At 43.9% G+C, this 16,486-nt stretch overlaps 1 protein-coding gene across 11 annotated transcripts in view; it reads left to right on the top strand.

Annotated features, from left to right (window-relative positions):
- The window catches only part of LOC140391880 (spermatogenesis-associated protein 13-like), a 524,178-nt gene that overhangs the window by 400,945 nt on the left and 106,747 nt on the right, over positions 1-16,486 (top strand). For 10 of the 11 annotated variants that reach the window (XM_072476884.1, XM_072476878.1, XM_072476877.1 and 7 more), the window contains 2 exons: positions 7,198-7,569; positions 12,601-12,745. In XM_072476884.1, coding sequence (XP_072332985.1) covers positions 7,198-7,569; positions 12,601-12,745 — 517 coding nt within the window. The remainder of the gene's footprint in view (positions 1-7,197; positions 7,570-12,600; positions 12,746-16,486) is intronic. The other variant, XM_072476882.1, reaches the window with a different exon arrangement.

The raw sequence follows: 16,486 nt of genomic DNA, 5'->3' as shown, positions 1-16,486 counted from the left end.
GGGTAGAGATCAGGAATAAGAAGGGTGCAGTCACAATGTTGGGGGTATACTACAGGCCTCCCAACAGCCAGCGGGAGATAGAGGAGCAGATAGGTAGACAGATTTTGGAAAAGAGTAAAAACAACAGGGTTGTGGTGATGGGAGACTTCAACTTCCCCAATATTGACTGGGACTCACTTAGTGCCAGGGGCTTAGACGGGGCAGAGTTTGTAAGGAGCATCCAGGAGGGCTTCTTAAAACAATATGTAAACAGTCCAACTAGGGAAGGGGCGGTACTGGACCTGGTATTGGGGAATGAGCCCGGCCAGGTGGTAGATGTTTCAGTAGGGGAGCATTTCGGTAACAGTGACCACAATTCAGTAAGTTTTAAAGTACTGGTGGACAAGGATAAGAGTGGTCCGAGGATGAATGTGCTAAATTGGGGGAAGGCTAATTATAACAATATTAGGCGGGAACTGAAGAACATAGATTGGGGGCGGATGTTTGAGGGCAAATCAACATCTGACATGTGGGAGGCTTTCAAGTGTCAGTTGAAAGGAATACAGGACAGGCATGTTCCTGTGAGGAAGAAAGATAAATACGGCAATTTTCGGGAACCTTGGATGACGAGTGATATTGTAGGCCTCGTCAAAAAGAAAAAGGAGGCATTTGTCAGGGCTAAAAGGCTGGGAACAGACGAAGCCTGTGTGGCATATAAGGAAAGTAGGAAGGAACTTAAGCAAGGAGTCAGGAGGGCTAGAAGGGGTCATGAAAAGTCATTGGCAAATAGGGTTAAGGAAAATCCCAAGGCTTTTTACACTTACATAAAAAGCAAGAGGGTAGCCAGGGAAAGGGTTGGCCCACTGAAGGATAGGCAAGGGAATCTATGTGTGGAGCCAGAGGAAATGGGCGAGGTACTAAATGAATACTTTGCATCAGTATTCACCAAAGAGAAGGAATTGGTAGATGTTGAGTCTGGAGAAGGGGGTGTAGATAGCCTGGGTCACATTGTGATCCAAAAAGACGAGGTGTTGGGTGTCTTAAAAAATATTAAGGTAGATAAGTCCCCAGGGCCGGATGGGATCTACCCCAGAATACTGAAGGAGGCTGGAGAGGAAATTGCTGAGGCCTTGACAGAAATCTTTGGATCCTCGCTGTCTTCAGGGGATGTCCCGGAGGACTGGAGAATAGCCAATGTTGTTCCTCTGTTTAAGAAGGGTGGCAGGGATAATCCCGGGAACTACAGGCCGGTGAGCCTTACTTCAGTGGTAGGGAAATTACTGGAGAGAATTCTTCGAGACAGGATCTACTCCCATTTGGAAGCAAATGGACGTATTAGTGAGAGGCAGCACGGTTTTGTGAAGGGGAGGTCGTGTCTCACTAACTTGATAGAGTTTTTCGAGGAGGTCACTAAGATGATTGATGCAGGTAGGGCAGTAGATGTTGTCTATATGGACTTCAGTAAGGCCTTTGACAAGGTCCCTCATGGTAGACTAGTACAAAAGGTGAAGTCACACGGGATCAGGGGTGAACTGGCAAGGTGGATACAGAACTGGCTAGGCCATAGAAGGCAGAGGGTAGCAATGGAGGGATGCTTTTCTAATTGGAGGGCTGTGACCAGTGGTGTTCCACAGGGATCAGTGCTGGGACCTTTGCTCTTTGTAGTATATATAAATGATTTGGAGGAAAATGTAACTGGTCTGATTAGTAAGTTTGCAGACGACACAAAGGTTGGTGGAATTGCGGATAGCGATGAGGACTGTCTGAGGATACAGCAGGATTTAGATTGTCTGGAGACTTGGGCGGAGAGATGGCAGATGGAGTTTAACCTGGACAAATGTGAGGTAATGCATTTTGGAAGGGCTAATGCAGGTAGGGAATATACAGTGAATGGTAGAACCCTCAAGAGTATTGAAAGTCAAAGAGATCTAGGAGTACAGGTCCACAGATCACTGAAAGGGGCTACACAGGTGGAGAAGGTAGTCAAGAAGGCATACGGCATGCTTGCCTTCATTGGCCGGGGCATTGAGTATAAGAATTGGCAAGTCATGTTGCAGCTGTATAGAACCTTAGTTAGGCCACACTTGGAGTATAGTGTTCAATTCTGGTCGCCACACTACCAGAAGGATGTGGAGGCTTTAGAGAGGGTGCAGAAGAGATTTACCAGAATGTTGCCTGGTATGGAGGGCATAAGCTATGAGGAGCGATTGAATAAACTCGGTTTGTTCTCACTGGAACGAAGGAGGTTGAGGGGCGACCTGATAGAGGTATACAAAATTATGAGGGGCATAGACAGAGTGGATAGTCAGAGGCTTTTCCCCAGGGTAGAGGGGTCAATTACTAGGGGGCATAGGTTTAAGGTGAGAGGGGCAAAGTTTAGAGTAGATGTACGAGGCAAGTTTTTTACGCAGAGGGTAGTGGGTGCCTGGAACTCACTACCGGAGGAGGTAGTGGAGGCAGGGACGATAGGGACATTTAAGGGGCATCTTGACAAATATATGAATAGGATGGGAATAGAAGGATACGGACCCAGGAAGTGTAGAAGATTGTAGTTTAGTCGGGCAGTATGGTCGGCGCGGGCTTGGAGGGCCGAAGGGCCTGTTCCTGTGCTGTACATTTCTTTGTTCTTTGTTCTTTGTTCTTTGTACCCTCTCTAAAGCATCCACATACTTCTGGTAATGTGGCGACCAGAACTGCACGCAGTATTCCAAATGTGGCCTAACCAAAGTCCTATACAACTGTAACATGACCTGCCGACTCTTGTACTCAATACCCCGTCCGATGAAGGCAAGCATGTTTATGCCTACTTGACCACTCTATCGATCTGCGTTGCCACCTTCAGGGTACAATGGACCTGAACTCCCAGATCTCTCTGTACATCAATTTTCCCCAGGACTCTTCCATTGACCGTATAGTCCGCTCTTGAATTAGATCTTCCAAAATGCATCACCTTGCATTTGCCTGGATTGAATTCCATCTGCCATTTCTCTGCCCAACTCTCCAATCTGTCTATATTTTGCTGTATTCTCTGACAGTCCTCCTCGCTATCTGCAACTCCACCAATCTTAGTATCATCTGCAAACTTGCTAATCAGACCACCTATACCTTCGTCCAGATCATTTATGTATATAACAAACAACAGTGGTCCGAGCTAGGATCCCTGTGGAACACCACTAGTCACCTTTCTCCATTTTGAGACACTCCCTTCCACCACTACTCTCTGTCTCCTGTTGCCCAGCCAGTTCTTTATCCATCTAGCCAGTACACACTGAACCCCATACGACTTCACTTTTTCCATCAACCTGCCATGGGAAACTTTATCAAACGCCTTACTGAAGTCCATGTATATGACATCTACAGCTCTTCCCTCATCAATTAACTTTGTCACTTCCTCAAAGAATTCTGTTAGGTTTGTAAGACATGACCTTCCCTGCACAAAACCATGCTGCCTATCACTGAAAAGTCTATTTTCTTCCAAATGTGAATAGATCCTATCCCTCAATATCTTCTCCAACAGTTTGCCTACCACTGACGTCAAGCTCACAGGTCTATAATTCCCTGGATTATCCCTGCTACCCTTCTTAAACAAGGGGACAAGATTAGCAATTCTCCAGTCCTCCAGGACCTCACCCGTGCTCAAGGATGCTGCAAAGATATCTGTTAAGGCCCCAGCTATTTCGTCCCTCGCTTCCGTTAGTAACCTGGGATAGATCCCATCCGGACCTGGGGACTTGCCCGCCTTAATGCCTTTCAGAATACCCAAAACTTCCCCCTTCCTTATGCCGACTTGATCTAGAGTATTTAAACATCCATCCCTAGCCTCAACATCCGTCATGTCCCTCTCCTTGGTGAATACCGATGCAAAGTACTCATTAAGAATCTCACCCATTTCCTCTTACTCCACGCATAAATTCCCTCTTTTGTCTGAGTGGGCCAATCCTTTCTCTAGTTACCCTCTTGCTCCTTATATACAAATAAAAGGCTTTGGGATTTTCCTTAACCCTGTTAGTCAAAGATATTTCATGACCCCTTTTAGCCCTCTTTATTGCACGTTTGAGATTTGTCCTACTTTCCCAATATTCCTCCAAAGCTTCATCAGTTTTAAGTCACCTAGATCTTATGTATGCTTCCTTTTTCACATTAGCTAGTCTCACAATTCCACCCATCATCCACGGTTCCCTAATCTTGCCATTTCTATCCCTCATTTTCACAGGGACATGTCTGTCCTGCACTCTAATCAACCTTTCCTTAAAAGACTCCCACATTTCAAATGTGGATTTACCCTTAAATAGTGCTCCCAATCCACATTCCCTAGCTCCTGCCGAATTTTGTTATACTTGGTCTTTCCCCAATTTAGCACTCTTCCTTTAGGACCACTCTCGTCTTTGTCCATGAGTATTCTGAAACTTACGGAATTGTGATCGCTATTCCCAAAGTAATCACCGACTGAAACTTCAACCACCTGGCCGGGATCATTCCCCAATACCAGGTCCAGTATGGCCCCTTCCCGAGTTGGACTATTTACATACTGCTCTAAAAAACTCTCCTGGATGCTCCTTACAAATTCTGCTCCATCTACGCCTCCAACACTACATGAGTCCCATTCAATGTTGGGGAAGTTAAAATCTCTCATCCCCACGACCACCCTATTGCTCCTACATTTTTCTGTAATCTGTCTACATATTTGTACCTCTACTTCACGCTCGCTTTTGGGTGGCCTGTAGTAAAGTCCCAACAATGTTACTGCACCCTTCCTATTTCTTAGCTCTACCCATATTGCCTCAGTGCTCGAATCCTCCATCGTGCCCTCCTTAATCACAGCTGTGATATCATCTCTGACCAGTAATCCAACTCCTCCACCCCTTTTACCTCCCTCTCTATCCCTCCTGAAGCATCAATACCCTGGGATATTTAGTTGCCAGTCTTGCCCTTCCCTCAACCAAGTCTCAGTAATACCAATAACATCATATTCGCAGGTACTAATCCAAGTTATAAATTCAACTGCCTTACCTGCTACACTTCTCGCATTGAAACAAATGCACCTCAGACCACCTGTCCCTTTGTGTTTATCATCTCTTCCCTGTCTACTCTTCCCCTTAATCACATTGAGTTTATTATCTAGTACCTTACTGGCTTTAGTTGCTGCCTCTTTACTGACCTCTAACTTCCTAATCTGGTTCCCATCCCCCTGGCACATTAGTTTAAAACCTCCCTAACAGTGCTAGCAAAAGCATCCCCGACCCCTGCACCCGGGAGGCAACATACCATTCGGGAGTCTCGTTTTCGACCACAGAAACGCCATCCGGGCCGGAGAATCGCTGCTCGTTGTTTGCAGCGATTCTCCGAGCAGCCTGGATTCGGGGGGGGGGTGGGAAAATCGCGTGCAGGGGTCGGCGTGGCGTGGCGCGATTCACGCGGCGCCCCAGCGATTCTCCCACCCGGCCGAGGGGGAGGGGAGAATACCGCCCGTTATGTTGACAGTTTTTCAATCCTCTGGGACTTTTTCAGAATTTAAGGATTTTTGGAAGATTACTACCAGTGCATCCACTATATAATTGGGTACTCTGAATTTATATAAAAACTAAGAAAATGCCTCTGGCCACGTCTGGCTTATGGGCCGGAGCTTGGACAAGCCTAGTTTGGAGGAATGGGAGGTGATCTCATTGAAGTAAAATCTTTAGAGCTAAACAGGTTAGATGCAGGAAGTACAGAGTACGGTAGGGGCTCAGTCTTGAGTATGTTCAAGACCAAGATCAATAGATTTCTACACTGGCATCTCCACATCAATAGATTTCTAAGTATTAAAGATATCAAGGGATATGGGGATCGTATGGGAAAATGGTATTGAGGTAGAATAGCAGCCATGATCTAGTTGAACGGTGAGCAGACTTGATGAACTGAATGGCCTGTTCGTGTTCCTATTTCATATTTTTTAAATATCTGACTTAATTTCATTTACTAAGTATCAGTGATTATGGATCAGGATTCAACTTCATGAAATCTCATTGCTTCTGCTGCTCCCAGAGGTATATGTGAAAAGCAGCACAAGAGTTATAAAAAGCTATAGTCACAATCACATTTAAGGATGATTTTATGGACAGCACAGAGAAATTGTGTGTCTTGGTCTCTTAATACACAGCCCTACACAAAGAGGTATGTTGCTGCAAACTTTTAATGTTTTAAATTTATATCTTGACATGTGTGGTGCATTGTAGCTCTTGCATTGTTACCAGTGTGTAGTAGCTATCCAACTTTGAAAGCCTTGAACAGTGCAGTGGTAAAAGTACAGTCATGGGATCAGCATCATGAGTCACAACCTTCAGACCTTGCTCAGTGTAGCCGATGATTCCCAGACAGGTTGTTGTGTTTTCATACAAAACAAAGGAAGCTGAAGAGCCAGGTGGATGACCACTATCGATAAATACTGTGTAGTCTTTCAGTGCATGTGCAAGACACCAATAACTCTGTCTGACCATGAAGTAAGCACTACAATAAATAAGGTTGGTTTTGGTCTTTTAAGTAGCTGTGGTTTTTTTTACTGCATTGTCTGCAATGATTAGTTACTAACTGCATTTAAAAGAAGTGTGTTGAAATGCAATGATACAAAGGATTAGAATAAAACATTTTTCTTCCGCAAATGTCCTTCAATTAATAGCGATTAAGTTGCTTCTGACATAATGGGTGATATTATTTCCTGTCTAGTTAGACATTTAACAAGTGACTGTCTCTTCTCACTGCAGTTAATTCTGGACCATCATGATTAGATCAAAACGTCTTAAAGCTGAGATTTTGCCCATGAGCCACACAGATGCAGTAAATCCCTAGATACAATAACCACTCCTGCTGAGTCAGCTAATTCCAGCTAGCTGAATGGTAGGGGATTAAAGTTATCTCCAGCTCAAATGGTTTAGGGCCTTGATAATCCATGAGCGTTCCCACCCTTGTTCACTGTATCGTAACTCCACCAAAATATTGATTGTGGATCCTGTGGTACACATTTCCTCCGATCTGTAAACCTTGTAATATTTTTTAAGTTTAAATGTCTGTGCATAAATATGTCAAAAGTTCTACATTGAGATGTTATTACATCCAAAAGAAGAGATGATTTTATTTATTATTGTTATTAATATGCTGATGTGTAGAAACCCCCAGAGCTTGTAACTTGGGGAAGAAGTAATGCTAATAAAGATGATGACACTTCGTGTTCACATTTGAAAGGTTTCTCCCGAAGACCAGTGGAGGAAGCCATTATCTTCCCAGGAAGAAGAAAAAACAGATGCACAAAAGATTAGCCAACGATGGAACTCCTGGAAAGGCAGGCAGCGACAACGACCCCTTTCAGACTATGGTCAGTTTTCTAGCCGGAAGTTTTCTATCCCAGAGAATGGTTTTCCTATTCAACCTCAAAAAATTGACCTGGCAGAGAATGAAGATGCCACTGACGCCCCTTGTATTGACTCCCAGCCAGAGAAATGTGTCAGCGTTCCTCGACATAGAAACCAGAAAAGGAGACCGATCTCTGTAATTGGTGGGGTCAGTATCTATGGGAATAATCGCTCAGAGGAAATGGAGGACCTTTTTACAATACAAGTAAGGTGACACTCTTTACTGCGTCTTCTACATACAAATCAAACTTCCTGCTATGCCTGCTTCTCCATCTTTGGCTGAAAACTTTGCTTCAGTTCCTCAAGAAACCATAGAAAGGAATTTGGGCTATATCCTGTCCTCCCCACTTCTGATACAGACATTGGTGTACTTTATATTTGCTTTTCTGACTTGCACTTGAATTTCTTGCCAATCTCTTACCTTTAATGTACTGTATTGCCAATATTTCCACTTTGAAAATTGCTGTGTCCATGAATCTGATGATTAATGTGCTTAAAATGATTGCAATAGATTTGGATTTCTTGCACTATGCCAGCTGGTGAATAAAAAGTAAATCCATTTCAGATATTTTAAAACTTAAGTCAAATGAAAGGTTATTTGATATAATAATCTTGAAGTATCCATAAAATCTCCCCTTCCAGACTGTGATATCAGTCAGCACAATATTTTCACTATTATAATAAGAATAGTGAAAGGCGAATTGTTGGTTTTAAATTATTGTCAGCATGGTGAAGATTTACATTGGTGATAATTGGACTGTCTTTGAATATTGACAGTTTATTTCTACAGTAAAAGGAGATCTCCAAATGGTTATCATTGGAGGCTGTTAGGCAGATGTTTGATAGACAAGGGTGTTGCGGGGCTCCTAATAAACAAAATGTATGGTGTCTTAATGTAAAGTAGCAATTGGCACAAATGTTCCTTCAGTAGTAGAAGAGAGAAGGGCAGCATGGCACAGTGATTAGCACTGCTCGCTCACGGCGCCGAGGTCCCAGGTTCGATCCCGGCCCTTGGTCACTGTCCGTGTGGAATTTGCACATTTTCCCCGTGTTTGCGTAGGTTTCACTCCCACAACCTAAAGATGTGCAGGGTAGGTGGATTGGCCATGCTAAAATTGCCCCTTAATTGGAAAAAATGAATTGGGTGCTCTAAATTTATAAAAAGTAGTAGAAGAGAGGAAAAGTTAATGGTAGAATATATTACAGACTATCACATGGTAAAATGGGCATGAGTGCACTGTTGCGGCTGGTCATAAAGATTAGTGCCAAGATCTCACTTGCTATATTGAGGGATTTTTATTATCCTCTTTTAATACTACGATTTGTTGTAGGGACAATGTGTACAAGCAAGCAAACTTATTGAAATCTTTCAAGAATCTATCCAGAAACAGTACGCGAAGGAACCCACAAGAGGGATCATTATTGGAGTTTCTTAGTAAATAATAAAGTGGGAGTAATAAGGCAAATTAAAGTAAGGAACCAATTGAGATCTCGTGTTCACAAGTCATTTATTACGAATTGAAATGAGACTAGAACAGAAAATAAGTTTATCAAAGAATTGGATTTTAGCAAAGATTGCCTAGTTGATAAATGCCATGTCCTATGTGGAACTGAGCCATTATGTGGTCAGGTTTATTCCTGTTTTGTGCTGAGTTAACAACTCTCAGCTAGGATGTTGAGAGAGCTAATAACATTGGCCTCAAGGTCTTGGGTTAGGGAGAAGACTCTAGGAAATAATTCCAGAGCAATTTCTATATTGGCAAGCCTGCTCAAAGATACATGTGTGGACATAAAATGGCCAGGTTTAGATGGGAGTAAAGGCCTGCCAAGATGCACTGTTCTGTTTAAAATATGGTGAATGGACACTTAATAAGTGTACTGGAAAAGTGCTGCAATCTGTAAAGCTGCACCCCAGCCTCAACTGGAACCATTAAACAAAGGGAAGATGATTGATACAAAAGTATGGAAAAATAAGCTCTTCTAATGGTTGAGTGATAAATTAAGTATCCAGTATGTTTCTGAACCTTGCAGTTCAAAAACTCTGAAAAGGGACCTCCTTTCTAAGCTGAGAAACTACCTCAGTTGAGGCAGCAGTTCAGGTGTTACATTTGGCTTCTGAATCCTTGGGTTGGAGGGGAAATAAGTATATGATTCAGCTCTTGCTCACTCTCTGGTGATCTGCAGAAAAATGTGCAAGTATGGATTTTAATGTGTTGCATTGCAGAGTTGAATATCCTGTTTTAGCTGGTAATAGGAAAATGATCAATTCAGTAAACTATTGGAGGGCAGCCAACATACTTGAAGAGTATGCAGAATCATTTCCCTCAGGAGAGTCAAAGTGAATATTGAGGGGTAGAGAAGGCTATCAAATTCCAAACCACACTGAACAAAATAATTAATTTCGAAAGGTCAGCATTTTTTCCTTTAAAGTCTTTTAAACACTATAGAGGTTTAAAAAGTGTCATGTTAACTTTCATTTGATTTCTGGTCAGATGGCTGGCTAAAAGCTTTCAGACATAGTAATCTTATTTTCAAAGTTGGAGGTTTTTAGCTGAACTCTACAGGATGCAATATTTCAATCTATTTGGTCTTCAGGAATTTAGAAACTGATGCATCTGACAATATACAAAAATAATGCTGAGTAGAATTTATATGGTGTACCATAGCACTGTGTATAGGTCAAAGGCAGAATATACAGTGAGCTAAACCATAGTGAGGATTGTTGGAGCTGAATTATTTGATTAATGCCGATGTAGTAATTTAATGGATTTGATGAAGAACTAGATATTTTTCCAAGTTTCTAAATGGTTTTCAATTTGTTTGGTCTTTTTCTATAGGACATATAAGACACCTTTGATTGTAATTTAATTGTAATTGTATTCCAATTTCAGAGCTTGCAAGGCATTTTTGACCGATTTCTCTGACTAAAGAAAATCTGCATTTAACTTGTCAAAAAATTTTATAACATTTGCATGTTTTCAAAAATAAAAGTGGATTCTATTTTGTGGCATACACAGATAATGACACAATACTGTAATTTTAAAAATCCTGTGGTATCTTTCTATGATTTGTGTGTTCTGTGCACAAAGGAAGGATGGCCTTCTGGTCCTAATAACATTTTCCTGCTATTAAAATATCAGGTGTTAGGATAGTTACTTAAGAGACTGACCATTATTATGTCTCAATTATTACAATCTTCATGCCATTCTGTACTTTTTCTTAACAGTTTAAATGATCTACTTGGTAAAATATAAATGTATTTCATTATGTTTCCTAATTAATGAGATTAGCCAGATAGTAATTGATGCTATTTCCTTGTCTATGTTCTAACATTTATCCTTCGTCACCTACATTTCATATGTAGAAAACTTTAAAAAAATTAACTTAGAGCAGAAATAACTATAGAGGGGCAGCATGGTGGTGCAGTGGCTAGCACTGCTGCCTCATGGCACCGAGGACCCAGGTTCAATTCCGGCCCCGGGTCTTTGAGTGGAGTTTGCACATTCTCCCCTTGTCTGCGTGGGTCTCACCCCCATAACCCAAAAGATGTGCAGGGTAGGTGGATTGGCCACGCTAAATTGTCCCTTAATTGGAAAATAAATAATTGGGTACATTAGTTATTTTTAAAAATAAATTTATAGTATCTATATTATGTTATGGGGCACCATTTTACCCTCAGCAATGTCTGCTATTTTGGTATGCCAACACAAAAGTGATCAAAAGTCAATTTTAAACATTTTAACATTATTTACAGCCCAACTACCAATTAATGATGTCAAACTGAAGAGCAAAATCAGCTTGCTTTAGTGTTTCACCCATAAATTAAATGGACTTCCAAGACCAAGTGGGCACTGTTGGTGGGCACTGGTACAATGTTGGGAGATTTTAGTGGTTTGTGTTTGTTTTCTAGAATGTTTTCCTACTATGTTTTTATAAATATGAGGTTTATAAGATTATGTTTTAGAACTGGGTTTTTAATTTACTGTAAAAGGAAGGTGGGGGTATATGTGATCTGTTCTGAAGTCTGCCTGACAGCAAGCCTGGGTGACGTGCCTGTTAAAGATTAAAGGGAGGTTCAGGTTGTATATTGGAAAGACTGTGCAAGTTGTTCACATTTGAACATTTGCAGCTTTATTTGCATTTAAACTAGCTAGTTTCCAAGATTGCAGGAAGATGTTACAAATGTAGGTTTGTAAGCAGTTGTGCTTTAAACTGTCCATTTACTTCAAAGAAAATAATTAGGGTCTCTAGCGAATCAGCATTTCTACCTTGGTACAAGGCCCATGTGACTCATGTTGATATGCAGATGGGCTTTGAGGGGGAAGGGTTTCTGAGATAACTCTGAAAATCTCAGACAGGAAGTCTGCCAGAATTCCGGAGAGAGGGAGCAACTTGAAGCCAGAAGTATCTATGGTTCATCGTAGAGGGTGTGGGCTGACTGCGTGGATCCAAAACACCAAATTCGAGAGGATTTGAAATGAGGCTGGAAGATTAGCCTAGTTTGTGCAAGAGAGAGAATTGCCAGGAAAATCGTTCACTGTGAAAGACAATTCTGGGGTTAAAGGTTACCACATTGGGAAAGGAAAGAAACCAGAATAAAACCTCAGACTTTGGACTGGGCCTGGGAGAATCGAATGAGTACTTAAGGAATAGTGCAGAGTAGATCTGCAAAGTGGATGTTTGGTTGTGTTGAGAATAAAATGGCACAGTTCTGTTCTATGGTTTGAAGTAAAAGCTGCTGACAAAAATTGTGTTTTGTTAATGTTGCTTTTAGTCTGGTTGTTGCGGTCAGTCTTAAAATCTGAAATCTGCAGACTCGATGGGCCGAATGGCCTCCTTCTGCACTGTAAATTCTATGATATGATATGATTGCCTTGTCATCCTTTCAACTATCAACTGGAAGTTGATATTTATTTTTAAAATTTGGCAGTCTCCAGAGAGTGTACCCTGTAGGTTTCTTGGGAATTGTAAGTCCAATCCTCCATCCAGGAAGACTAAGACAAATCCTATAACAGGAATCAGATTTACAATTTTCATTCAACAAGAAATAACATAAACCAATTGCAACCACTTCAAAATGACATCACATATATTGTGGCAACGTAGCTGAAATGATTTATGAATGCACTTAAACATGTACTTTTAAAATTCATCTTATTTAGCTAAGTTATCTTCTCCTCATGAATAGCAATTTGTTTGTATCCAGAATGCTATATTTTATTTTCTTTGTTTTCAGCCAGTTGCTCGGCCACCTGTTCCTTCACATCAGGTACCACCATATAAAGCAGTGTCAGCCAGATTTCGACCTTTCACTTTCTCCCAAAGCACACCTATTGGCTTAGATCGGGTTGGGCGCAGGCAGCAATTGAGAACATCAAATCGTAAGTAATATACATGTAAATTAAACAACATATAAGAATGTGATTGTTAGCATGCAGAAAAGTATTTCATAGATCATAGAATTTACAGTGCAGAAGGAAACCGTTTATGTCTGTGAAAGTCATACTTAGTTTCTCCCAATGTCCTCACCATCTTGAATGTCAGCGTCCATTTTATTTGGATGATTTCGTGCAAGTCCTCAGGGCCTGAAGGGATCTCCCCTAGAATATGATGTGTTGGGTACTCTGCTACACAGACGAACCAATGCGGTTGCGAATGGTACAACTCAGTTTTATTGCTAAAACGCCAATACCGGGGCTGTGGTGAGCTTAATTTTGAGCTCCTCCCATTCCTTCTGGTGTGTGGGCAGCCACTGGAACTCCGTGGACTTCTTGACGAGATGGCGCAGAGCCGTCGTGTGGGAGGCAAGGTTGGGAATGAACTTCCCCAGGAAGTTGACCATGCCTAGGAAGCGTAGCACTGCTTTCTTGTCTGCCGGCTGCGGCATGGCTGTAATGGCGCTCACCTTGTCTGCATACGGACAGACCCATGACCGGGAAATGTGGTCCCCCAGGAACCTCAGCTCGGTTTGGCCGAAAAGAACACTTGGCTCGGTTGAGGCGCCGGTCGTTTTCCCGTATGTGCGCAAAGACGCGCTGGAGACGATTGATGTGCTCCTGTGGTGTGGTGGACCAGATGATGACGTCGTCCACGTAGACGCGCACCCCTTCGATGCCCTCCATCATCTGCTCCATGGTCCTGTGAAAGACCTCGGATGCCGAGATGATGTTATAGGAGAACCTGCCCAAAGGGGTGTTGAAGGTGCACAGCTTTCGGCTGGACTGATCCAGTTGGATCTGCCAAAAACCCTTCGAGGCATCCAGTTTTGTGAAGATTTTAGCCCGGGCCATTTCGCTCGTGATCTCTTCCCGTTTGGGTATGGGGTAGTGTTCCCTCATTATGTTGTTGTTGAGGTCTTTTGGATGAATGCAGATCCGGAGCTCGCCGGAGGGCTTCTTTTTTTTTTTTATAAATGTTTTATTGAAATTTTTTTCCCAAACAACAATTTTTCCCCTCTTACAAAGCAAACGCAACAATAACAATACAGAAATTTTAAACAATACACAAGTAACAAAACCCCTTTATCTTTGACCTAAACTAAACCCCCCCTCCCCCCCCCCCCCCCCTCCCCCTGGGTTGCTGCTGCTGGTCATCTGTCTTCCCTCTAACGTTCCCCTAGGTAGTCGAGAAATGGCTGCCACCGCCTGGTGAACCCTTGAGCCGATCCTCTCAGGGCAAACTTTATCTGCTCCAGTTTAATGAACCCCGCCATATCATTTACCCAGGCCTCCAGTCCGGGGGGTTTCGCCTCCTTCCACATGAGTAGGATCCTGCGCCGGGCTACTAGGGACGCAAAGGCCACAACGTCGGCCTCTTTCGCCTCCTGCACTCCCGGCTCTTCCGCAACTCCAAATAGAGCTAACCCCCAGCCTGGTTTGACCCGGGCCTTCACCACCCGCGAAATCACTCCCGTCACTCCCTTCCAATACCCTTCCAGTGCCGGGCATGCCCAAAACATATGTGCGTGGTTTGCCGGGCTCCCGCCACACCTCCCACATTTGTCCTCCACTCCAAAGAACCTGCTCAATCTTGCTCCCGTTATGTGTGCTCTATGTAGCACCTTAAATTGAATCAGGCTAAGCCTGGCGCATGAGGAAGAGGAATTTACCCTGCTTAGGGCATCAGCCCACATACCCTCCTCTATCTCCTCCCCTAGTTCTTCTTCCCACTTTCCTTTTAGTTCGCCCACCGACTCCTCCCCCTCTTCCCTCATCTCTCGGTAAATCTCTGACACCTTGCCCTCTCCGACCCACACCCCTGAAAGCACCCTGTCCTGTATCCCCTGTGTCGGGAGCAATGGAAATTCCCTCACCTGTTGTCTAGTAAATGCCCTCACCTGCATATATCTCAAGAAATTTCCCCGGGGCAACTTATACTTTTCCTCCAATGCTCCCAAGCTCGCAAAAGTCCCATCTATAAATAAATCTCCCACCCTCCTAATTCCCAACTGGAACCAGCTCTGAAATCCTCCATCCATTCTTCCTGGGGCGAACCTATGGTTGTTCCTGATTGGGGACCCCACCAGGGCTCCCCGCACCCCTCTCTGTCGCCTCCACTGTCCCCAGATATTCAATGTTGCCGCCACCACCGGGTTCGTGGTAAACTTTTTAGGTGAGATCGGTAGCGGCGCCGTCACCAGCGCCTCTAAACTCGTCCCTTTACAGGACTTTCTCTCCAGTCTTTCCCACGCCGCTCCCTCACCCTCCATCATCCATTTACGTATCATTGCCACATTGGCGGCCCAATAGTAATCGCCCAAGTTCGGTAGTGCCAATCCTCCTCTGTCCCTACTACGCTGAAGGAACCCCCTCCTTACTCTCGGAACTTTCCCTGCCCACACGAAGCTCGTGATGCTCCTGTCTATTTTATTAAAAAAGGTCTTAGTGATTAGTATAGGGAGACATTGAAATACAAATAAGAACCTCGGGAGGACCATCATCTTAATTGCTTGCACCCTGCCCGCCAGCGATAGAGGCTGCATGTCCCACCTCTTGAAGTCCTCCTCCATTTGTTCTACCAACCGTGTCAGATTAAGTCTGTGCAAGGCTCCCCAGCTCCTAGCGATCTGAATCCCCAGGTATCGGAAGTTTCTTTCCACTTTCCTTAGAGGCAAGCCTTCTATCTCTCTACTCTGGTCCCCTGGATGTATCACAAATAATTCACTCTTTCCCATGTTTAGCCTATACCCCGAGAAATCCCCGAACCCCCTCAAAATTCGCATAACCTCTATCATTCCCCCCGCTGGGTCCGACACGTATAACAATAGGTCATCCGCATATAACGAGACTCGGTGTTCTTCTCCCCCTCTAATCACCCCTCTCCATTTCCTGGAGTCTCTCAACGCCATGGCCAGAGGTTCAATTGCCAACGCGAACAACAATGGAGACAGCGGGCATCCCTGTCTTGTTCCCCTATATAGTCGGAAATACTCCGATCTATGTCGACCTGTAACTACGCTTGCCGTTGGAGCCCCATAAAGAAGTCTAACCCAGCTAATAAACCCGTTCCCAAACCCAAACCTCCTTAACACTTCCCATAAATACTCCCACTCCACCCTATCAAATGCCTTCTCTGCGTCCATTGCCGCCACTATCTCTGCCTCCCCCTCCACTGGGGGCATCATTATCACCCCTAATAGTCGTCGCACGTTAACATTCAGTTGTCTCCCTTTTACGAACCCTGTCTGATCTTCGTGCACCACCCCCGGGACACAGTCCTCTATCCTCGATGCCAGTACCTTTGCCAACAATTTGGCGTCCACGTTCAACAATGAAATGGGTCTATAGGACCCGCACTGCAACGGATCTTTATCCCTCTTCAAAATTAACGATATCGTCGCCTCCGACATCGTCGGGGGTAGAGTCCCCCCTTTCCTGGCCTCATTGAACGTCCTCACCATCAACGGGGCCAACAAGTCCACATATTTTCTGTAATACTCCACCGGGAACCCGTCTGGTCCTGGGGCCTTCCCTGCTTGCATGCTTCCCAGTCCCTTAATAACCTCGTCCACCCCAGTCGGTGCCCCCAGGCCTACCACCCCCCGCTCCTCCACTTTCGGGAACCTCAATTGGTCCAGGAACTGCCGCATCCCCTCCTCTCCCTCTGGGGGTTGAGACCTATAC

The sequence above is a fragment of the Scyliorhinus torazame genome, chromosome 15, assembly GCF_047496885.1.
Source record: "Scyliorhinus torazame isolate Kashiwa2021f chromosome 15, sScyTor2.1, whole genome shotgun sequence".
Lineage (NCBI taxonomy): Eukaryota > Metazoa > Chordata > Chondrichthyes > Carcharhiniformes > Scyliorhinidae > Scyliorhinus > Scyliorhinus torazame.
Note: the sequence above shows the minus strand (reverse complement) of the source record. Positions and strands in the feature narration are given on the sequence as shown.